The following is a 25846-nucleotide window of genomic DNA, read 5'->3' on the forward strand; positions in this document are numbered from 1 at the left end:
TCATGAAATGTAGCAGAGAAATAACTGTAGAGACCATGAAATAAGAAATAGCCACCCAAGTCTATTTTGTTTGATTCAGTGCAAATTAAATGAACGGATGAAACATGATTTTCTGGAATATAAATTACCAAAACTGGCCCCAGAAAAATGTAATTATTTCTGCAGATGTGATAGAGAAAACGTGAAGAGCTACCCATCCCACACCCCCCTAAGTAGCAGACCCTGTTGATTTTATGGAGGAATTTTACCAAACGCTTAAAGAAACAAAATATTCTAGTACTATTTCAGCCATTCTAGAACACCCAGGAGAAAAATTCCAAATTATTTTTATAAATCAGATATAACACACCAGAACTGAGGATCAGGATATAAGTACCATCAATTTTCCTTAATTCCCAACGTTATGTTCTAAAAGTCACTGAGAACACTGAATTAGAGAATATTGAACCATTGTTCCTGTGGAAGTGTGTGTGTGTGTGTGTGTGTGTGTGTGTGTGTGTGTGTATCACACATAGGTCTTAAATTCTAAAAACCCCTCCTGGTAGTTTCTGTTTTCTTTATTTTACAAAAGAGAAAATGAGGTTCAGGATGGTCAGGTGCCTTGCCTAAGACTGCCCCACTAACAGGTACCAGAATTGTATTCAGACCTCATCCACAGGGGCTCAGAGCTGGGGCTTCAGTCACTGTGTTGCACCCACTGCCCCTTACCGTATTCACCTTCTGATCGTTTCTGTGTGAGAGCTGGAACAAGGGGCCGAGCACAGCTGGGAACCCTGCACATCAGGCAACTTACATTTTCACTGCTCTGCACACGGCTGCAAAAGCACAGCAAGTATTAATTTTGTCAATTTTGTTGTTACAGATTTTAGCTAGTAGGCAGATTTGCAAACCAGAAATCTGTGAATAATGAGAATCAACTGTATATAATCTAGGTAATATAAAAAAAACAAAGTTCAGAGACTAATCCCACTTATGTATATTGAAGCAAAACTTCTAATTAATACTAAAAAAGAGAATCTAGTTGCATATCAGAAGTATAATGCACCATGAAAGAGTCATTTTTATGCCAGGAAACTAAAGGAAATTGTTGGGAAATCTAGTAATATACTTGTTTGTTACGTCAGTACTTCAAAAGATGCAAAAAAAAAAAGGTTATTTGAAAAAAAACCTATCATTTCCATGTGACGTATGTAACTTAAAATTAAGAATAGACCAGATGAGCCCATTACATCACTGGAATAAAAGACAAAAACCATGTGATTATCTCAAAAGACACAAAAAGTATTTGTCAGAATTCAGCAAGTCTCCACAATAAAAAACACTCAACAGACTAGAAATAGAAGAGAGCTTCAGCCTCCTAAAGGGCATCTGCCAAAAATTGCACAGCAAACATCATATTTAATGGTGATAAATTGAAAGCTTTCCCCCTCAGATTAGGAACAAGACAAAGATGTCTGTTTCAGCCACTTCTAGTCAACATTATACCAGAGGTCCTAGTCAGGGAAACTAGGCAATAAAATGAAACAGAAGGTCTCCAGATTGGAAAGGAAGAAGTAAAACTGTCTCTGTTTATAATAACATGATCTTCCATATAGAATTCACCAAAAAGAACTATTAGAACTAATAAATGGATATATCAAGGATGCTGGATACAAGATTGATATACAAAAACTAATTGTATTTGTATACAGTAGCAATGAGCAAACCAAAAATGAAATTAAGAAAATAGTTTCATCTTAAATAAATAAAATCTTTAAAAAAAAAGTTTCATTTACAATAGCAACAAAAGAATAAGGTACTTAGAGGAATAAATTGAGCAAAAGAAGTATAAAACATAAATCATGTTCATGAATTGGAAGACAGTACTGTTAAGATGGCAAGTTGGCATACAGATTCAGCGTGATCCCTCTCAAAATCCCAGGTGGATGTTTTTGCAGAAATTGACAAGCTGACCCTAAAATTTATATGGAAACTGAAAGGACCCAGAATAGCCAAAGCAGTTTCGAAAAAGAAGAACAAAGTTGGAGGACTCACACTCCCTGATTTCAAAACTTACCATAAGGATACAGTAATCAAGACAGTGAGTACTGGCATAAGGAGAGATGAAATAGAATTGAGAGTCCAGAAATAAACCCTTACATTTATGGTCAGTTGATTTTCAATAAAGATACCAAGACAATTAAGAAAAAATAGTCTGCAACAAATTATCTGGGGACAATTGGATATTTGTGAGCAAACAAGGAAATTAAGCCCCGTCCTCATACATACACACAGATTAACTCAAAGTGGATCAGAGACTTAAAAGTAACTATGAAACTTCTAGAAGACAACATGAATAAATTATCATGGCTTTGGGTTAGGCTAAGCCATCCTAGATACAATACCAAAAGCACTAGTGATTAAAGGAAAAATAGTTACGTTGGACTTCTTCAAAATTAGAAACTTTTGTGCTCCAGAGGATACAGTCAAGAAAACAAAAAGACACCACTTAGAATAGGAGAAAATACTTACAAATCATATGCCTGGTAAGGGATTTGAGTCTGGAATCTACAAAGAACCATAATAACTCAATAATAAAAATACAGTTTAATTTTTTTAATGAACACAGGACTTGAATAGACATTTTTCCAGAGATGATCTACAAATGGGCAAAAAGCACTTGAAAAGATTCTCAACATCATTAGCCTGTCAGGGAAATTCTAATCAGACCTTCATATCCACTAGCAGGGCTATAATAAAAAGACATATAATAACAAGTGTTGACAAGGGCGTGGAGAAATTGGAACCCTTCTGCACTGCTGGTGGGAATGTAAAATGGCGCAAACGCTTTCGTAAAGGGTCTGGCAGGCCCTCAGACAGTGAAACAGAGTTATCGTATCATCTTAGCATTCTACTCCTAAGGAAATACCCAAGAAAAATGAAAACACACCCACACAAAAACTTGTACATGAATATTCATAGCAGCATTTTTCATAATAGCCAAGAAGAGGAAACAACCCTAATGTCCACTAATGGATGAATGGATAAGTAAAATGTGGCATATCCATATAATGGAATATTATTTGGCAGTTTTGCAGTGAATTCATGATACAGGCTACCACATTAGAGGAACCTTGAAAACATGCTAAATGAAAGAAATCAGGCACAAAGCACATATTGTATCATTTCATTAAAATGAAATGTCCAGGATAGCCAATCTAAAGAGATAGATTAGTGATTGCCCAGGGCTAGAAAGCATGAGGGATTTGCAGGGTGACAACTCAGGGGTGTGGTGTTTCTTTGTAGGGGTTATGAAATAGTCTAGAATTCATGCTAGTGATGCATGCATAACTTTGTGAATATAGTAAAAGCCATTGAATTATATACTTTAAATGGGTGGATTGTATGGCGTGCGAATTCTATTTCAGTAAAACTTAAAAAAATCAATGCATTTTTTTTTTTAATACAGCATGCATACATTTCAGACCAAATGCTGAGACCTTACCCATTAGGGAAACACTAGAACAGTGCTATCTAGTAGAACTTTCTATGATAATGAAAAGTTCTTTGTGCTGTATTAATACTCTAGCCATTAGCCAAATGTGTTCAGGAACTGAGAAACTAAATTTTTCATTTTAATTAAGTCGGCACATGTGGCTAGAGACATGGCATTAGAAGCATATCCCAAGGGGCGTCTGGGTGGCTTAGTCGTTAAGCGTCTGCCTTTGGCTCAGGTCATGATCCCAGGGTCCTGGGATCGAGCCCCACATCGGGCTCCCTGCTCTGCGGGAAGCCTGCTTCTCCCTCTCCCACTCCCCCTGCTTGTGTTCCTCTCTCGCTGTGGCTTTCTCTGTCAAATAAATAAATAAAAATCTTAAAAAAAAAAAAAAAAAAGGCAGCATATACCAAGCCAAAGCTGTCTGTTAGTACTATTTAACATTGCTTTGGAGGGACCAGCAACATAACATGGGAAGTAAAAATTTAACAATTGGGAAGGAGGAGGTAACATTATTTGCAGATCGTGTCATTATATACCTGGAAACCACAAGAGAATAATCTGAGAAATTATTACAAGCAGTAGGAAAACTCAGAAAATAGTAGGGACTTAATCCAAAATTAAATATACAGATACCAAAATATTTTTGAAATTTGTCAAATTGAAATTAATAGGGAAGGAAAACCTCAAACATGCCTTTTTTAAAAATGCTCCCTGGCAGGCCTATTCCACCTCCTTTGTCCATTTACCCGCCCCCCCCCCCCCCCAGCTCTCCTGGGACGATTTCACCTTGTCTTCCCTCCTTTCTCCCCCCAGACCTTCCCCAGTCTTGGCTGTCAGCTGTTGCATTGCCTCCCGTTTCACTGTAGAGGGGAACCCACTGCCCTGCTAGGTCCTCTGGCTGGGGTCCTGTTCACTGAGCTGACTTAAAAGACAGACTAACAAGAGAAAAGCATCCAAATTTATTTAATACAAGTTCTGCGTGACCCTAGAACCTTCGTAAGGAAATGAAGACCTGAAGAAATGGTTAAACCTCGAGCGTTTTTATACTAGATTTGACCAAGAGTAGAAAGCCATGGAAAAATAAAATAGGACCAAAAGGTATGAGCTACGGGTAGTAAACCGGGGTGAACTTAGGAAGGCCTGCTGTTCAGACTCCTGTCCTGTCCTGCATCTCTGGAGATAAGGATGTTCTTTCCTCCTGGGTTAGGGAGTACAGCTTTCACAAGAGAGTCTTATGACCTGCCTCGGGGGGAGAAGGGAGAGGTCAGAGAGCCCTTCCTGCACCTACCATTTCTTGAATTCCTTCAACTTCAAACATTCAGTTATGCCAGCATGCCATATTTGGAGGTAGCGTATTCCCAACCCTGTCAACTGAGAAAGGAGAAGCAAGCTGAAGAGACCTTCCACATGCTTTCACCCCACATCTGCCCATATGTTGCTCATGTACACCTGCTTGTCCCCCTGAGTGTGTGAGACCCCCTCCCCTGCCTTCTCCTGAATTATCTCACTCCAGCCATTGAGTCTCTTGCCTTCTCCCGTCCTGGGGGTGGGGGAGGCTGTTTGAGCGCCACTTTCTCTTTCAGCTACTGTCCCATTGTTCTGCTCACCTTCACACCCAGACTCCCCCCAAAAGTTTGTGGGCCCGTAGTCTCTGTTCCTCTCACCCCGCTCTCTCTCTCGAGCCCACTCCAGTCAGGCTTCAGCCATGGCACCACTCTTAAAAAGTTCTGGTTAAAGTCACTGATACCCTCCAAGTTGCTCAATTTAGTGGTCATTTCTCAGTCCTTGTTTTCCTTGGGCTCTTAGCAGTTCTCCTTGACTCAGGGACACGTGGTCTCCTGGATCTACTCCTCCCTTTCCAGCTGATCCTTTGGCTCCTTTACTAGCTCCTCCTCAGCCTTCTGACTTCTTGTTGGCAGAGAACCCAGGACTTGGCTCTGTTTTTTCTGTCCACTCTCATTCCTAAGAACAATCTTACCTATAGCTTTAAATACCATCTCTGTGCTGATGGGTCCCAAATGTCTGTCCCCTGCTCAGACCTCTCCCCTGAACTCCAGACTTGTATATACTGCCACCTACTTGGCCACCTGAGTTTGGATGTCCAGTGGGCATTTCACACTTAAGAGGTGCAACATCAACCACCTGACCGTCCCTGCCCTCGGGTGTTTCTCTTGGTATCTCCGTCTCTGTAAATTGCAGCTTCATCCTTCAGTGGCTTAGGGTTCTGCTCTCACACAGTCCTGCCTCTCAAGTCCCACCTTATAGCCTCAGGAAGTACTATAAGGTTTCCTTTGACAATATCTAGAATGTGATCACCTCTCAAAACCTTTATCCCCACCTGGGTTATTATAACAACTCCCTTTCTGCTCAGAATCTTTCACAGTCCAGCTCAGCATGTCTGAAACCACGCTCCTGATCATCACCACACACCCCCCCCCCCCCGCTCCTTACACACACACCTAGCTCAGAGTACAAGCCTAGAGTCCTTGTCACCTGCCAGGACTGGGTGTCTGACCCCATATTAACTTCTCAGACCACTCTGCACTACCGCCCCTGACCTCCTTTGCTCCCTCCAACTCAGACCACACTGCCTTCCTCACTGTTCTTCGAGGTGTATGTGGGCTGTCCTGTCTGACTGGCAGGCTCTTCTGCACATGGCTCACCGCCTCACCTCATCTCTATTCAGTTGTCCCTTCATGGGTGCAGCCTTCCCCACCTACCTGCAAGACCACAGCACCACCCCTCCCTCGCCCACCCCCTTCTCTGCTTTACTTCTTATATTGTACTTGTTTACTAAACAAGTAAATCCATCTCTCTGTTCCAGATTATAAATTCTATGAAGACAGAGATTTGTGTCCCTTTTGTTCCCTGCTGAATCTCCCAGCAGGTGAATGTTTGTCACTTGTTGGTCAGTAGCTGTTCGTTGAGTGAATGAATGAATGAATGAATGAGGAAGATAGAGGAAAAAAGAGACCAGTGAGAAGCACAGAATCCAGTGGGGGCTGGGTTAATAGTTCAGGCAAAAGGCCCTTCCTTCCCTCTAATCGATACCCTTCCTTGAATCGTCATTTTCCTTTTTAAAAAATGCATTGTTCTTTCTCATTGAAACATAAACCCCTTGGGATCAAGGACTGAAGTTTTACACCTTTGTTTCCCAAGCAAATAAATGTTGAGTGATAAGAAAAGATCATTCTCATTTGGCTAAAAAAGCACTCCTGTCACTCAATTTTGTACAATCTTTCCTTAGGCTAGTATTTTCCCCTGTTATTGTCATATTGGCTTGATATTACAGAATTTGCATATCGTCCCACCGAATGAATGCTCCTGCTAAGCAAGGACTCTTTAGACTAAACAGGGCGAATCCACGAAGTGGCGACTTCAGGTGGTACCAAGGACTGGTGGTGGCTTCTGTGCGAGCCCAGCGGGTGCCGGTCTCCGCAACAGCCGTCTAACCTGCCCCCACACGCTGCTTGGCAGCTGTCACACATCAAGGCATTCATCAGCTCTAGGGCAAGAATCATTCTGTTCCAACAGATGGACAGGCATCTAACCAGACCATAAACCATGTATGTGCCGTAAATATATTTGCTAAGGGCATGATTCCCAGTGCAAAACTTCAAGAACAGCTGTCTTAGCGTGAGCTACTGTTTCTTCGTGAGATGAATGATTACCCAATTCTGAAACAGATGACATGTATGAAGTTAGTCTTTCCATGGCTTCCCCACTACCAGCGGCCTTGTTATTTTGGGTGTAGTTTCTGTAAACAAAAGTTACTTATGTGAGATTTTAAAAAACTAATGAGAGGTTTCCTTTGGCAGATTTGGTGTCATTTGTCTAAAAGGGGTGGTTACATTTTGTGTGTTTCTAGGGGATGCAAATTACTAATTATGAGCATTTTTTAATGCTTTTTCCTTTTAGTACTTTTGTTAAATTACTATATAAACTACTACTTAAATGGTGTTAGCTGTACAATTCCTTAAAAATACAATTATTTCGTCTTTCTGTTTCTTTCTGTCATTGTCTTCAGAAAAGATGCTTTCATTCTCCCGACATTGCTTTCCCTGTGGAACCGATGCGAATTAAAATATGAAGTATTTGTTCATTTTGCATTCATCAGAGGGTAGCTTCTATTGGTGTACGTTTTCATAAGCACAATCCAGCAGGCAAAGTATAAATTGCTGTAAAACTGGAAAAGTGTTTGAATGAGTAAAGCAGATGTTCTCTTAGCATGAAGCAGATGTAAAACTTGCAAGTGTCTGTCTAATAAAGTCTAGCATTTGGTTCCATACAGCTGGTGCCAAGATTACCAATTAATCATGTTTGAATGCTTTTTTACTAATTAGGACCCCCTCTGTTCTTTATACATTCTGGGTATAGTAAAGAGAGGGGTGGAGCACTAAAGCTTTCTGCCTTTGTACCCTGAGCAGTGTTTTGTTGTTGTTGTTTTTTTCCTTTTTTCCCCATCTTTGCGAGGCCAGTCTTCTTTTATTCTTAGCCCCCTTCATGTGAATGATTGATCTGGCTCTCCAGTTTGATTTGGGGATATAGGTTTGACATTAGAATATTCCATTGAAGACAGCCGTACTTTGAACACTTTAAGGCAGCTGGAGAGAAGAAAAGGAATGTAATTAGACTTAATGGGGTTTTTTTCCCCTTATTTGCATGAACAAAAGCTAACATTTGCTCAGTTAACATCATTTCACAGCCTCTGTGGCTACTTGACCAAGTAGGAGTGTGAACATTATGGAAAAAAGTGATACCAGTCTAGTTTTATGTTAAGAAAAGCAGTAGAGCAGTTTTTCTCAAAAATTAAAGATGAATGGATTAACGTGACTGCTAAGAATTGCCTTTACTGCTGTGAAAGATACAACACAAATCAGTAGCAAATGCAAAAGCTCAAAGAGTTCCATCGTTGTATATTATCCTTTTTATAAAGCAAGTGTGCTAATGAAAGTAAATTTCAGAACCTGACTGGGCCTTTGTTCCATGTTTGATTTCCCCGAGATAAACCTGTTTTCTATAGAAGGAAGCTCATTATATAAGGTTTGCTACTCTGCCCCTCCCTCCCAGTTTTTTAAGAAAGAGTGAACAGTGATAAACAATGATAAACACAAGTTTGTTTCTCAAGGTCAATAATTGGATATTTATATTCAGATAACTGAGTACTTCTTGGAGTGCTTTATTCATGAATCAATTTGTAATACTTTTTGAAAGGATAGGAGAAATATTTAAAGGATAGAAGAGATACATGAAATAATTTCAGGCCTGAAGGTAAGTGGCATGAGTGGTTCTTTCCACGAAATGTTTATTACAGTTTGAAAAATAGTTGGAGGTAGGGGAGAAAAAACAAAGGTGTGTTAAAAGAAGCTTATCTCCTAGAATGTACCATGTTTTATGTTTAGCAGCTTCCACCAGTAAGGTTGGGTTTGTAGAATAGGGATCAGCTATGGTAGTAAAAACAGAGATGGAAATACACTTCTACAGCCTGACTTCTTAAACACTGGTGTAAAAGAGTCTGTAATGACAAATTATCATTTCATTCATTTATACTGTTATATATATAGAGAGAGAGATATAATATATGTGTATATATTTGAAATACAGTATTTAAGAATATTAATATGATTATTCCAGAATGTCCTCCCCATCCTCACCACCATATGCCTCCAGATTTTGTTAATGATTTAAATTTTAAATTTCATAAAAGCATCTTACAACCGAATTGACTAATAGCTGTCACTTTCAATTTTCAGTTCTTCTAAAATTGAATACTTAACTTAAAAGCAGTTAACTGTTGTATCCATTTGCCTATGTGAGCATCTTTCCACCAGGGTGACACTTGGCACACTAAAACTCACATGTAAAAAGATCTGCCCCGTTTCACTCAGAATACCTTATAGTCTTAGAATAAACAGAAAGTTATTAATTTTATATAATACTGTTAGCTTTTTTTTATTTATTTTTATTTTTTTTTTATTTATTTGACAGAGAGAGACAGTGAGAGAGGGAACACAAGCAGGGGGAATGGGAGAGGGAGAAGCAGGCTTCCCGCAGAGCAGGGAGCCCAATGCGGGGCTCGATCCCAGGACTCTGGGATCATGACCCGAGCCGAAGGCAGATGCCCAACCGACTGAGCCACCCAGGCGCCCCAATACTGTTAGCTTTTAGGTAGGTGTCTAATGCAATTATAGTTCTTTTCATTTGGGAGATTTTTTTTATACTGTCCCTATTTTGATTCTCACTAATATTACATAAGATTGGTGGTATGTTTTGTGGCTTTTTTTTTTTAGTTTTAATCTGTGTGAAATAAAAACGTTAACTGTGAAACATCAACATAAATGGAACTAGTTGTCTCCATTTTGTAAAATCGTTTGTTATGGAAAGTTTTAAACATCCGCAGAAGTAGAGAGAATCATGTAATATACTCCTGTAATTCCCACCCAGTTTCAACAATTACCTACCTCCTACTGTTTTGGTTTGCTAAGATTTCTTAAGACTATATTTCGAGAGTTTTTTTTTTTTTCCTTTTAAGTTGTAGTTTTGGATCCTGTTTCTGCAGTGACAATAGATATTAAAACAAACAAACAAAACAAAAACAAAAAACTAGGTCACGTAAACCCAGTAGACCTAACTTTGTTTCAGGAAGTGGAGCGAGAAATCTCATTCAGAACAGAATGTGGGCTGTATTACTCCTACTACAAGCAAATGCTGCAGGCTCCGACCCTCATGCAAGGTAATTACAACTAACAGCTTTATGGGGATCTACTTCATCCTTTTCAATATTTCAGCCAAACCTACTTATGCACTCAAGCATTTTAAATGCTTTCTAGAACTTGTGCACTTTTTTTTTAAACTTGTGCAGTTTTTCCCTGCTCAAGTAACCAGTGTTTTGCTTTGGAAGAAGTTCTGTAATACCTAATGTAACTCTCCTCTCTTCAGCTCTGTTCCATCCCAAAACTCATCTGTTTGCAATTTCTTGGTTTTGCTGCAGTTTTTTTCTCATGATCGTTTTGGAAAAGGTCTTTGCAAGTGAAAGGAGTATTGTCTAAAAACAGGAGGCATTTTGGTCAGACAGACAAAAATTACAGTTGTCCTTCTTGTCCCCAGTGTCCCCATTCGGTCCTTTATTTTGCAATTGCCATTTCCCCACGTTTTCGCTGTTTGTGAGTGGTTTAGAGCCCATAACCTTTACCTTGACTCCACTAATTGAAACCCCAGAAAGGATCTCTCCTACTTGCTGTGTGCTTGCTATGCTCAACACGATCACGCACAACAGAGACATTTGCTGGGCTTTGCTTGGATTCGGATGCATTTTTGGCAAGAATCCTTCGTGGGTGATGTTTTGCACTTCTAATTCTATCACAGTAGGAGACATGAAAAGTTGGTTATCTTTCTTTCTGCGCTCTTAAGTATCAATCAGTTGGTTCCTGTGTAGATAGCCAGGTTCCCCCATAATAAGATTATTACCCATCTGCCTTTCATTTACTTGTTTTAGCAGCCATTGATGCCTGTTGCCTATATCTATAGTTACAAAAGTGACATTCTGCGTTCCTCTTGTATTTGTTAGCTGGAACTCTGTTATTTAAGAAACCTTTTTCTCATCAACTATTTGATGACCCTGAGGTACAGTTTATACAACAAAGGCAGGATAGGTGTTGATTTTCTTTCCCTATATAGTTGATCCTCTTTATTCATGGAGTCCATGAATTTTGCAAATTCACTTACTAAAACCTATTTGTAACCCCAGAATCCGTACTCATGGTGCTTTGGCAGGTATTTAGGGGCTTGTGCAGAGCAGCGAGAATGTTTAGTCACCTGGCTTACATGTTCCCAGCTGAGGTGGAACGAGGTGATGACTGCCATCTCGTTTCAGCTCTCCTTCTACAGTGTCCTTTTCACGGTCTACCTAGGGCCATGCTTTTTGCATTTTTCTGCTTTTTGTTGGTGATTCTGCAGTTTGAAATGGCCCCCAGCATAATGCTAAAGTGCTGTCTGGAATTCCCAAGTGCATGCAGGCCGTGAAGGCATACAGAGAAAACACATATGTTAGATAAGCTTTGTTCAGGCATGAGGTAGAGTGCTGTTGACCATGTGTTCAGCATTAATGAATTGCTCATATAAAAGAAGGTGTCTTTAAACAAAGACTCGTAAATCAAGGTCATGTGTCGATCAGTTGATGAAAATGCATGAGCAGAGGCTCATAAGAACATAACCCTGTATTTCCTACAGGGCTCAGTATTGCTAATTCAGTGTTCACTGCAACTTTATGGAGCATAACTACTGAGAGCAATGAGTCAGTGAGTTCTCAAAATTGTGATTTGCTTCTCTAGGATCCTCTAAAGCAGTGGTTCTTATCGAGGGGCAGTTGTGTCCCTAGGGGACATCTAGAACATCCAGATACGTTGTTGGTTGTCACAGCTGGGTTGGGTTGGGGAGGATTGTGCTACTGGAATGGGCAGAGGTGAGGGATGTTGTTACACCTCCTACAATGTCTCAACAACAAAGAATAATCAGGCCTCAAATGTCAAAATACCAGTAGTGTAAAGTTGAGACACTCTGCTCTTAAAGATGAATAATGGGTATTTTCTTTCGAATTATTACCATTATTATCTCAATGGTTCTTCTGTTTCACTTCCTCTAAGTCATTTGTTAAGATCTTCCTTCTAGAAAATTTCAAACATATAAAAGGGTAGAGAGAATCCTCTGGTGGATTTTCACATGTCTGTCACCAGCTAACACAGTTACCAACTCATAACCAATCTTGTCTCCTTTCTGTACCCCATTTTCAAACCGGATGATTTTGGAGAAACTCCAAGACATCATATTTCTGCATTTGTAAATATATCAGTATATTTCTCTAAAGAATGGTAACCCCTTTTCTAAATATTACCACATTGCTATTATCACACTTAAAGCACTATTAGGAGATTTCTTACTATCAAATATCTAGTCAGTGTTGTCATTTTTCTGATTGTCTTCCAGAGTTTTAATACAGTTTTTGAGATCCAAATAAAGTCCACACATTGCAATCATTTGTTCTTTTTTTTTTTTTAAGATTTTATTTTTAAGTAATCTCTACACCCACATGGGGCTCAAACTCACAGCTCCAAGATCAAGAGTTGCTTGCTCTACCGACTGAGCCAGCCAGGCACCCCTCTCTCTGTTTCTTTTAATCTGTAGATTTCTTTCCATCTTCTTTTCTTCAATTTTTTTGTTGAAAACACAGATTCATTTGTCTGATAGAGTTTTTCACTTTCTGGATATTGCTGGAGCCCCATGGTGTCATTTCATGATTCTCTGTTGCCTGCATCTCCTGTTAATTGGTAGTTAGATCTAGAGACTTGCTCAGGTCTCGGTTCTGTTTTAGCAAGAGTACTTCCTACGTGGTGGTGTACACTTCCACACCAGGCACATGATGTGCACTATCTCATTTAGGGTCGAGACTGACCCATTAATAAGTTCTCAATTAGCCTTTCACCTAATTAGGGTTAGCACCATTGGTGATCATTGCCTGAATCTGTTAATTTCATAAGGACTATAAAATAGAGGACATTGTCATACTTAATTTTTTTCCAAGCTGATAGGTGAGAAATGGTATCTCAATGTAGTTTTAATTTGCACTTCCCATAGGAGCGAGGTTGAGCATCTTTTCATACGTGTAAGGACTGTATGCATGTTTTCTTCTGTGAACCATCTCTTCAGACCTCTGTTAATTAGTTAGCTTGGTTACAGTGGCAGATGACCTCAGTGTAGCCGCGGAATTCTGTAACAACAGGCTAATTTCTTCCTTTATTATCCAGCCCCTATTTGGAACCTGCTGTTGTCATGACAAAGGGAAATAATCACACTGCTGGTGGAAACAGACATCGTCTTTTATTAAAAGATGTCACATCCTCTCACATGCCATTGGTCAGAGAAAGTCAGTGGCCAAACCCGTAGGCTACTTACAGCCCAAAGGAGGTACTGTAGGTCTCATGGCGGGAGGGCAGAGTGGGGACATAAAATCCTCTTGGCCTAAATTTCTGTAAAAGAACGTATGGGTTTTTGTTTTTTTTTTATCATACTCACACAAGTTATAATTTACCTGTATTTATGTAAACATGTGAATGTCCATCTAATATACAGTAAGCTCTTTGAGAGTGGGACTGTGTTATTTGCTTACTATCATATCCCCAACACCTAGCACATTCTCTGGCACGCACTAAAAAAATCTATGAATAGTTTTAAATGAATGAATAATTTATAATTCTTTTTTCCTGATCTTTCAAATATCAACCTTAGGTTTTCATGGCTTAATATATGATAACAAAACTGAGTCTATGAGGACAATTAACCTTCTTCAACGAATGAATATTTACCAAGAAGTTTTCCTCAGTATTTTGTATAGAGTCCTGCCCATACAGGTATGTTGTGTTCTGTGACATTGAATTGTTAATACCACACGAAAGTCAAAATCTGCTATTTTAAGTTGCAACTTTCACATGTGTTATTCTGATCTTCCACTGGCTTGGTAGAAAAGCAACAAAATCCTAATTTTCTCCAGATATGTTTTGAACTTTGCTTTTTATATATGTTTTTATAAGATATTTTTTCTCCTTTTTATTTTATTTTTTTTAAGATTTTATTTATTTGACAGAGAGAGAGAGAGGAAGAGAGCACAAGCAGGGGAAGATGCAGAAGGAGAGGGAGAAGCAAACTCCCTGCAGAGCAGGGAGCCTGATGAAGGGCTCAATCCCAGGACTCTGGGACCATGACCTGAGCCAAAAGCAGACGCTCAACTGACTGAGCCACCCAGGCGCCCCTATAAGATATTTTTTTACATATAGGTGCATCCTGGCTAATAATACATGCATGCAGCCTAGAGGCTGGTACATATTTTCATTTAGAAACATGTAATCATTCCTCCCTTATCTTTAAATTAAAAAAGAGATTGGAGATTCGCAAATCACAGTGACTACTCCGTGTGAATGAGGCAATACTGGACACAGTTAGATGTAAGGCTTATCCAAAGAATGAAGCCAGAGTTCTCCAGGCCTTCCTTCCCTTTCCCACTCTGCTAGTAAGAAGAAAGGCTGCCAGCACACTTTTGCCCAGAAAGGACTGATGGAGGCTTATTGCTTGTAATTAACACCCAGTTGCTGAATATTAAATTTCCACTGTCATATTTTTTGTAATTTTTTTTTGTAAGTAGGCTCCACACCCAAGGTAGGGCTTGAACTCTGGACCCTGGGATTGAGAGTCACATGCTCTTAGCGAATGAGCCAGCCAGGTGCCCCTCACTGTCATATTTTTTAAGTGACAATGAAAAGATAATGAGGGCTTCCATAACAAATATTTTTTATTGTTCCTTTTTCCAGAAATATTTAGAGCCAGTTTATTTTTATATTTATACCTTGTTTGGACTGCAGGCGATCTATGTCACAGCCCTGTACATAACCAGCTGGCTCCTTAGTGGGACATGGCTCTCGGGGCTTCTAGCAGCGTTCTGGTACGTCACCAATAGGTGAGTTGCAATCAGTAGCCCTTCTCCCTTTCTAAGATGGAAGTGAAAACAAAGGTCCTTGATTTCCAGTTCAGAGGAAGTTGTTCGGCCACATTGGTTTGTATGGGAGTATTTTCTCTTTGGTTTTCCTAGTGGTATTTACTTGTCTTATAATTAGCAAGGTAGAAAGTCCTACTTATATATATATTTCCAGCTGAGGAAGAGAACATTGAATGACAAGTCAATAGAATCATCATAATAATTCCTGTGCTATTACCAGTTGGATGTGTGATCAGTATTTCTCTGGCCACATGTCTCCTCTCTTAAAGACGTTTAATAGTATCCTTACTGTCAACCTTGATAGGATTGTGTTTGGCTCATAATTAGCAAAGCATAAAGCACTGTACAAATGTAAGGAGGTTCTTACATTATTTAGTTAATATTATTCTAAATACTAGAGTATGAAATAGCATTTTTTAAAAAGATTTTATTGATTTATTTGAGGGAGGGAGTGAGCATGAGAGGGGGAAGGGCAGAGGGAGAAGGAGAAGCAGACTCCCCGCTGAGCAAAGAGCCCAACATGGGGCTTGACCCCAGAACCCCGGGATCATGACCTGAGCCAAAGACAGACGTTTAACCAACTGAGCCACCCAGGTGCCCTGAAATAACATTTTTTGAAAAACATAGTCAGGATACATTGAATTATTGCTTGACCTACAGTAGCAACACCAGTATTCAGTAGGAGTCTTAAAACTTCAGCACCAAGTTCTAATATTGATTTTATTTTGTAATCCTAAGCAAATTACTTCTTTTTTTTATTTTATTTTATTTATTTATCTGACAGATAGAGAGCAAGAGAGGAAACACAAGCAGGAGGAGTGGGAGAGGGAGAAGCAGGCTTCCCGCTGAGCAGGGAGCCCGATGCGGGGCTCGATCCCATGACCCTGGGATCATGACCTGAGCCGAAGGCAGACGCTTAACGACTGAGCCACCCAGGCGCCCCAAAGCAAATTACTTCTTCTTATAACCTTATTGAGTGCTACTTTATGCTAACCACTTTAAAAATGCTTTATATATATTCTTTTAACAATCCTATAGGATAGATATTATGATGGTTTTAGAGATGATGAATTTTTTTTAATAAAAGATTTTATTTATTTGAGAGAGAATGAACATCAACAGCAGGGAGGGGCAGAGGGAGAGGGAGAAGCAGGCTTCCCGCTGAGCAGGGAGCCCACTGAGGGGCTCCATCCCAGGACCCTGAGGTTATGACCTGAGCCAAAGACAGATGCTTAACCAATTGAGCCACCCAGGCGCCCCAGAGAGAGGAAATTAAAGGTTAAAAGGTTAAGTTTTATATATACATACATATATATATATGTATGTATGTATGTATTATGTATATATATACACATACACACATACATACACACATATTACTTAAAAAGTAAAGGTGTTTGTATATATATATAAAGTCATACACACACACACACACACACACACACCCGGCCCCAGCTTAGCCTCCATCAGAATTCAAACACAGAGTATGAAAACACTGTTATGCTACCTCTTAACATTTTAACATAGTATTCTTGCTAAGAGTAAATGAAAGTCAAATCTGTTGTTCTATCAAGAGGAAAGAGAAGACATTTATTGAATGCCTAGTCTGTGTGGGGATGCTTCTTGGTACTGGGTGTACAAAGGTGAAAAATTAGCTATACTTACCGTCTGATGGTTCACATTCCAGAGGGACAAGAAGCTTTTACAAATTATTTTTTTTTGGTATAATATTTATACAAATTATTATTACAAATTATTCCAATGACAAAGATTCAGATCTAAGCACCAAAGAAATAGAGGGAGAAATCGACACGTTGCCAGTTTGCACTGATAACTTTGAGGGAAATAAAAGTTGGAGGCAGTTAGGCATGAGTGCGTTGTCCTGGGTTTTGGAATCAACCTACCATGGCTTGGAGGCCAGTTCTACCCCTTAGCTAGCTGCATACCTGTGGACAGAGTCCTTAAATTTTCTCAGAGCAACTTGATGGTACAGGGATGATAACAGTAAGGACAAATCATTATTGTTGAGAACTGATAACCAGAATCTGAAGTATATTTAATGTCCTACATCTTTCACTGTAGGAGGTCTTTTCAGGTAATTATAGTAAAAATTATTCCTGTGGCCGTTTGTGTTTTCTCTGTGCAGAATAGATACCACAAGAGTTGAGTTTACCATCCCGCTGAGGGAGAATTGGGCTCTGCCATTCTTTGCAATTCAGATAGCAGCAATCACATATTTCCTGCGACCAAACTTACAGCCTTTTTCTGAGGTAAGTTTTGGTAATACTTTATATATTTTTTAATTATTCAGTTTTGTTGAAGAAGCTTCAGAAAATGTGATGTGCATGGTGTCCCATCGAGTGTGTGAATAGTTCTCATTCTATGACCAGTTTTTGAACTTGAGTTAAATTAAGTTTTCCCTTTCTGAGCCCTTTCCTACTTTGCAAAGAAAATGTTTTCATTTTTGATGTTAAAAATGTACCCTACATTATCTGCCCTCAAATAGTTGCAGCAAGCCCACACACAATTTCTGCGGAACTGTCAGAATCCTTAAGCCATTGCCCTTGAGATGTGACATGGTGCATTATCTCCTCCATAATACTGTGGAGTACACATACCTTATGTGAATATTTATACGCCCAGTGTCACTTCAGGATATTTAGAGCTTAAATAACAAATGCAAGGGTTTTCAGAGCCACAGTTTATGGTTTCTCTATTTGGTTTATGGAGATATTGGCTGCTCTTGAGAGAACTTGTCGGCAGGGCCCTTTATTACTAGAGACATGGAAATTACACAAAGGTTTTCTTTTTACAGAGGCTGACACTTCTTGCCATTTTCATATCAACTTTTCTCTTCAGTCTGACATGGCAATTTAATCAATTTATGATGCTGATGCAAGCATTAGTGCTGTTCACACTGGACTCCTTGGACATGTTGCCGGCGGTGAAGGTAAGCTTCGCTCTCTTCTCTCCCTCGAGGTAGCCGCCGTTTAGTGGTTTAGATGACAGAACGGTTCAAAATGTGCACATGCTTAACAATCAAGTCAAAGCTGCTTCTGAGTTCTAATGTAAATACGCTGTGGTCGATTTCGGTTGAGTAATCTGTGCAGCCTAGTTTGACCATCTTAACTTTTATTCTGTTTATCCTCCAGTAAAAGATGGATTTATCTGGAGCACAGATGTCTAGATCAGTTGTCCTTTACAGAGATGACTTAAATTTTAAAATATAAGATAGCTAAAATGTCTTATTATGTAGTGCCTTTGTCCCCCAAGGAGATCAGTGGGTATACAACACCTTTTTCGTGGTAACATTGATCAGGTATGAGGCGGGACTCCCCATTGCCTGACCAAAGGCCACACATGGGGCAGGGCCTTTTTTTTTTTTTTTAAGATTTTATTTATTTGATAGAGCACGCATGGGCACACAAGCAGGGGGAGCGGCAGGCAAAGGGAGAGGGACAAGCAGGCTCCACTGAGCAGAGAGCTTGACATGGTGCTCGATCCCAGGACCCCGGGATCATGACCTGAGCCAAGGGCAACTGCTTAACCGACTGAGCCACCCAGGCGCCCCCTCTGGGACAGCGCCATTTTAAGGAAGCCGTTGTTTGTCTCATGGTGTGTGACAACCGTGTGTGCTGCTATCATTTCATGGCAAGGGGTTTTTCACATGCAGAAATGTGTTTTAATGTATTGTGGATGTTGTAAAAACTCTTCATTGTTACTATTCTAAAGTAACTTAAGTATTTCCCAGTATCATAAAATATTCTAATTCTAAGGCAGCAAGATCATGTAATACAGAAGAGTCGCATTCATTCATTCCGTGTCAAAAGAGATGCAGCAATCTTTAGAGAATGGCTGCATCTGAATTAGGACACCTTAAGATCCGCCAGCAAGTGCGCGTTGTCCGTCTGCCGGGCAGTGGACAGGCACGACAGAGACTCGCCACCTGTATGAGACATCGTGTGTGTGCTATGGTGGGAAGTAAAGATGTGGACAGTTAGAACAACGAGATGTCCGTATGTCTAGAGAGGTTAATTGTAGTAACAGGAAGCACTAGAAGTCTAAGAAGGTTCGTTGTAGGCTAGAAAGGTTTCACAGAAGTGGAAGGCTCAAGCTGGGCCACAAATGAGAAGATGGAGTGCTGGGAGGGTCAGGATATGAAGGTAAAATACAGGAAGGAAAGCAAGTAGACAGCACAGCAAAGTGTGTGTTGTGTGTGTGTGTGTGTGTGTGTGTAGGGTATATATATGATATTTGATAATGGTAATGGAGCTCCAGGTGCCTCAGAAAGTCTCGTGTACAAATGAAGCAGAGTCTCTTTATATTTGCTTTTCCTGTTTTGTAACCTCTTTGGACTTTGATCATGGTGACGTGTAAGCTTCGGGGAAGGGATGCTTGGATGCCTTTGCATTTCTCCACGGCCTGCTCTCTGGAGCCGGTTGGTCTCCCTTTCTCTCTTTGTATGCAATAGCACGTTTCCCCCCTTTCTAGCAAGTACTTTCAAAAGAACTCTATACGTTGTCACATAAAAAATAAATACATTGAGCCATTTTGAAAATAACTATATAAAATTTTTCTACAGTGTAATTTCACAGAAAAGCCTAGAAATGTGTTTTCCCTTTCACTGACACTCTCACCTCTAGAGATTTAGCCTAAGGAAATAATCAAGCATGTTCATTTTAGTTGTACTTGTAATAAGAAGAAGCTAGCTGGAAAAAACCTAAGTCAATAGCAATAGGGTGTTGTTAAATAAATATGGTATATCAGTGTAACAGTATTATATAACCATCATTTTTCCTCTCTCTTTTTTAAAAGTAAAACACATATGGGGCACCTGCGTGGCTCTGTCGGTTAAGTGTCCAGTTCTTGATTTCAGCTCAGGTCATAATCTCGGGATCGTGGGATCAAGCCCCGCATTAGGCTCTGCCCTCAGCATGGAATCTGCTTGTCCTTCTCCCTCTGCTCCTCCCCCTGCTTGCACTCTCTCTCTCTCTCCCTATCTCTAAAATAAATAAATAAAATCTTTAAAAACATAAATAAAAGTAGAAAAAAATAAAAGTAAAACACATATAGGGAAAGTGAGAAAAGTTTCCGAAAAGATACACATTGAAGTATTAGCAGTCAGCTGACTGTGATTGATGTGAATGATGTTCTTAAATTCCTTTTGTCCTTTAAATCTTTTGAATTTTTCTGTAATGAACATGTATTACTTTTTCTGTTTTCTTTTAAAATGAAAAACAAAAAAAGATACTGTTGGCACACGTACCACAAAACTAAAGAATAATACAGGTAATTTATGTCATATTCAGTTTTACCCTTTGTTAAACTTTCATAGTTGAAACTATGTTACTATTAGTGGTAGTAGTTGTAAGTATCAAAATTTGAGGAGGAACAGTATAGTAATGAAAGAATCCTGAGTTGTAAAACCAAGCTGCTGCTATTGGGTATGAAAATAACTAGCTCTTTAAAGTGATTTAACTTCTTGGAGCCTTCGTTTCTTCATAAATTGGAATCACTGACCTCTAATCATGTCAAATGGGAGAGTCAGAATAGTTGGTATAAAAAAAGGTAATGCAAATTCAGCGTCTGATGTGCTGACAAGAAGCAGTATCCTCTTCAGTACATTTCATCTTTTCCTGGGTAATAGAAAATCTCTTACCATCAAAAGCTCAAGTTTCACTCAAAAATATGTCTAGGCTTTTTAAATATAGAACAGAATAGTAGATGGTATAAGGCATATACTTTGGCTCTGTTAAAGAATATGGAGGCTAATGAAGTTTTATTAACCCGTTGTGAAAACAGTAAGACACATGAATGATCACTACGTAAGAGGAAATTTTAGAGCACTCCATATGGTTCCAGACAAGATGGGGTGAATGCACTTCTCCCTGTTTCTCCCGCTTAGTACAACTAAAAGCCCTGAACAGTGTGTATAAAACTCACAGAAGAAGATTCGAGTGGGGAAGAAACGAAAGCAGGCTGTTTAGAGCCCTGGCGCCTAGAGGAAGAACACAGCAGTGAGGCCCTTAGATTTTCTTTTTGCCCCGTTTATCCCAGAGAAGGTGCTAGAAAAGTCAGCAACCAGGAAACACCAATGGACTCAGTCAGAAGCCCCAGGAAAAGCCAAAAGGACCAGGAAAAGGGAGGCAAGTTATCTCTAGCAAGAAAGAAAACATTCGGACATTAACTGCAGTACTTCGGCCAAACAGCACAGAAAAAAACTGCAGTTTCACTCCCACCTCCATTGGCAGAGGGCCGGTGGGGAAGCCAGACTCCCACCCTCACCCAGCTCTACCAAGCTACTCACTTTCTGCCAGGGCCATGTCGGAAGTCTGCCATCTCCCAGAAGCATCAGTGAGGGCCACAGGGAGAACCTTCAGCCCTCATCCAGTGGTCATGAGCTAGCCCTTCCCCCTTCCTGACAGGATGGTGTCAGAAAAGATCAACAGGGAAGCCGGGGTTTTTACCACCGCTCAGAAGTAACAAGCCTCCCTCTCTCCCTTCACTCTCCCCCCTCCACAGTCAATGAAGGCCGTGAGAAGAGCAGTTTAATGAGGCATCCTTTCCCTTCTCAGCCAGAAGCCTTGTAAGGAGCCTAAGCTTTCACCATCTCCCGGCAATGAGACACCCTTCTCCCCTGTCTCCCAAAAGTCAGTGGAGGTCAAGAGGAAAACCAGACGTCTAACCCCATCTGGAAATAAAGAAGCAGCATCCTTCTTCCCCCACTGCCATAGCACTGGTACGGTGTCAGAGGAGGCCTGCTGACACAGAAATTTTGAAAAGATCCAGAGTCCCATAATGTAATACAATGCAATTGAAGATTACTTCTTATACTAAGAACCAGGAAAAGCTTCTTGAGCGAAAAGAGACAATCAACAGATGCCAACACCAACACACAGAAGTTGGATTATCTGATGAGGAATTTAAAGCAGCCATTATAAAAATTTTTTCATTGAGCAATTACAGACACACTTGAAACAAATGAAAAATAGAAAAATGAGGAGCAAATGGAAATTTTAGAGCTGAAAAACTCCAATAATGACAAAAACTCAGTAGACAGGCTCAGCAGGAGAATGGAGTGGTCAGAAGAAAGAACCAGTGAACTTGAAGCTAGAACAAGTTAGAAATTACCTAATTTAAACAAGAGAAAATAGCCTGGAAAAAAAAGAACAGCACCTCGGGGACCTGTGGGACTATAAAAAAACTCTAATATTCTTGTGATCAGAATCCCCAAAGGAGAGAAAGAGCATGAGGCTGAAAAAAGTATTTGAAAAAGTGCTTTTCAAAGGAATATTTGAAAACTTCCCAAATTTCACAAAAGATAGGAACTTACAGAATCCGGAAGCTGAGCTAATGTCAAACATCAGATCTACCACTGATGATCTAGGACTTTCTAATACACAGTACTGCTCAATTTTACATTCTGGCTGTTCACCAACAATGTTTCTTACAAATCTAGGATATAATAACATTTATAAAAACTGTGCAATCTTGTTGTAACTTAAACTGTTCTCTTTTCTAGAATTATGCCTACTTGATATAAAAAGAACTGGCAACACCAAAAAACGCCATAACTCAAAAAAGGCAGACAAAAAACTGTTTTATTTTTTTTAAATGTATTCATGAGTGATTTGTTATCCTTAAAGAGGTCCTACAAATCAGTAAGAAAAATACTTACACCCCAATAGGAAAGGGAGCAAAAAATATTTCCTAGAAGGAAAAGCATCAAAAAGAATAAAATACTTAGGTATAAATTGAACAAAAGAAGTGCTTATGCTTATACTCTGGAAACTACAAAACACTGAAAGTTTTAAAGACCTACATAAATTGGAAAGATATCCCATGTTTATGGATTGGAAGACTCACTATTGTTAAGATGGCAGTACTCCCTAAATTGTCGTACAGATTCAACACGATTCCTCTCAGAATCCCAGGTGCATGTTTTGCAGAAATTGACAAGCTGATCTTAAAATTCATGTGGAAACTCAAGGGACCCAGAATAGCTGAAACAATCATGAAAAAGAGGAATAAATTTAGAAGACTCCCACTTTGCAATTTCAGAACTTACTTCCAAGCTATAGTAATCAAGACAGTGTGATACTAGTAGAAGGATGGACATAAATCAATGGAATAAAGTTGAGAGACCAGAAATAAATCTTCAGAAATAAACAGTCAATTTGATTTTCAACAAGGGTGCCAAGATAATTATGGGGAAAGAATAATCTTTCCAACAAATGGTGCTGGGATAACTAGATATCTACATGTGAAAGAATGAAGTTGGACTCCTCTCTCATCATACACAATAATTAACTCAAAATAGATCACAGACCTAGTTGTAAGAGCCAGAACTATAAAACATTAATTTTTTTTTAACTATAAAACATTTAGAAGACAGGAATAATTTTTTATGACCTTGGAGTAGGCCAAGCCTTTTTGTAAGGATCCAGCACCAAAAGACAAGTAACCAAAGAAAAAATAGACGAATTGGACTTCGTCAAAATTTAAAACTTTTGTGCTTCAAAATAATACCATCAAAGTGAAAAGACAACTCACAAAATGGGAGAGGATATTTGCAAATCCTATATCTGATAAGGCAGTTCCAGAATATATAAAGAACTCTTACAACTCTTTCAACAATAAAATATGGGCAGAAGATTGGGTAGGCATGTCTCCAGAGAACATATGCAAATGTCCAGCAAGCACATGAAAATATGCTCAGCCTCATTACTCATTAGGGAAACACAAATCAAAACCAAAATAAGATACCATTACCTTCCCCCCCCCAACTCAGATGGCTAAAATCTAAAAACAACAACAACAAAGACAGATGATAACAAATGTTGGCAAGGATATGAAGATGTTGGAGCTCTCCTGCATTGCTGGTGGGATTACAGGGTGGTGCAGCCATTTTGAAAAACAATTTAGCATCTCCTCATGTGTTAAACATAGTTACCATGTGATCCAGCATTCCACTGCCACATATATACCCATGAAACATGAAGACATATCCACATAAAAATTTGTACATGGATGTTTATAGCATCATGATTCATAACAGCCAGAAAGTGGAACCCACCCAAAATGCCCATGATTGGCGGGGTGTTGCGGAAATGATGAAGATGTCTTAAAATTAGATTCTGGTGATATTTGCACAACTCTATTAATACTAAAATTCATGAATTGTACACTTTAAATAGGTGAATTTTGTGGTATATGAATTATATCTCAATAAAGCTATTAAAAAAGAAAAGCTATTTCTTCACTAACCAGTAATTGTACTTTCAGGAAATCTATCCTAAGGAAATGCATTCCTTCATTCGTTCCTCCCATATTTATTGAGCCACACTGTTCTAGTGGGTGTTGTTTTAGGTGCTAGGGATACAACAATGAACAAGTTAAGGAGCGACAGTAGTCCCCACCCTCACCCCCCCACACACCTTATCCAAGTTTCAGTTACGTGCAGTCAGCCACGGTGAGCAGCATAATCCACCTTCTGACATACGTTCAGTAGTGGCCTAATACTGTCACCACACCTCTAGCACTCACCATCCTTCGTTTTATTACTTAGCTATTTTACCATGTCCCACCATCACAAGAAGAAGGGTGATTACAGGAGAAGATACTTTGAGAGAGACCACATTCACATAAATTTTGTACAGTATATGGTTATAAGTGTTCTGTTATTGGTTATCCTCTTACTGTGCCTCTTACTGTGCCTCTTACTGTGCCTCATTTATAAATGAAACTTTATCATAGGTATGAATACTATGTACAGGGTTCAGTACTCTCCATGGTTTCAGGCATCCACCGGGGGGTCTTGGAACATATCCCTGGCAGATAAGGTGAATGAGTGTAACCAGATACAATGATCTGAGGTTTTTTTTAAAAGGATGTTCATAACATTAATTTTAATAATGATAAAAAGCTGGGAACAATCCACTGGCAAACAAACTATGGCATATGGTAGAATGTTATATAGCCATTTAAAATTAAGTTTTCACAGAATAGTCATTGATGTGAGAAAATGATACAATATAATGTGAAATAAGTAAAATGATACATGAAAAATACACCACTATGAAATCAATATTATTTCTGTAGGTAATGGTGTTGGATTTTGATTTTAGAGCCCACCTTTCTATCCATTATTGTTTCTTTTTATGTTTTCCTGGATTTTCTAAATCTCCTACAATAAAATATTGTGTCTATAAAGATCCTAACATCCAAGTTTCTTTTAACACCAACCGAAAGCACTGAACCATTGCAGAGTGTGCCTTTAAATGCTTGATACAGGTTTGTTTCCTTTGAGATGAAGAAAACAAAACTAGGAGGGAAATCTGATTTGCTGCTGAGTAAAAGCAGAATTTTTCATATGCCAATAAGAATATGGAATTGTCCAACTTAAAAGAGGAGACCAAGTATCAAGTCTTGGGGCGCCTGGGCGGCTCAGTCTGTTAGGCGTCCAACTCTTGATTTTGGCTCAGGTCATGATTTCGGGGTCCTGGGATCGAGCCCCACCTCCGGCTCCACCCTCATCAGGGAGTCTGCTTGAGGATTCTCTCATTCCCTTTCCCCCGCCCACACACTCTTGCATTCTCTCTCTCAAGTAAATATATAAATCTTTAAAAAGAAAAAAGACGGTATCAACTCTTTATTAGAGACTGTCATTTTTTCTTCATGGCATATTTTCTGTGTTCAAGTTGGTTGAGTTTTGCGTCTTTCAGTATCAACCTGGCAACAATTCTTCTACACTAAGAGCTGTCTTTAATGAGTGCTCATTATGTGCTAGGCATTTTAAAATATCACCACATCCGGTCCTTAGGCCA

The 25846-nt window shown here is 39.4% G+C and overlaps 1 protein-coding gene across 11 annotated transcripts in view; it reads left to right on the forward strand.

Annotated features, from left to right (window-relative positions):
• DPY19L3 (dpy-19 like C-mannosyltransferase 3) overlaps positions 1-25846 on the forward strand; it is a 71130-nt gene that overhangs the window by 17781 nt on the left and 27503 nt on the right. For 8 of the 11 annotated variants that reach the window (XR_010408170.1, XM_064581098.1, XM_064581099.1 and 5 more), the window contains 5 exons: positions 10121-10211; positions 13760-13881; positions 14836-14981; positions 17167-17290; positions 17836-17970. Coding sequence is in view for 10 of the 11 variants with exons in the window: in XM_064581098.1 (XP_064437168.1) it covers positions 10121-10211; positions 13760-13881; positions 14836-14981; positions 17167-17290; positions 17836-17970 (618 nt within the window). In the remaining variant the exon portion in view is untranslated. Of the gene's footprint in view, positions 1-10120; positions 10212-13278; positions 13439-13759; positions 13882-14835; positions 14982-17166; positions 17291-17835; positions 17971-25846 lie in introns of all 11 variants that reach the window. The other 3 variants (XM_045891209.3, XM_064581100.1, XM_045891206.3) reach the window with 3 other exon arrangements.

Source organism: Mirounga angustirostris, unplaced genomic scaffold (assembly GCF_029215605.1).
Source record: "Mirounga angustirostris isolate CCGP_5_RB_7025 unplaced genomic scaffold, mMirAng1.0.hap1 SCAF_16, whole genome shotgun sequence".
Lineage (NCBI taxonomy): Eukaryota > Metazoa > Chordata > Mammalia > Carnivora > Phocidae > Mirounga > Mirounga angustirostris.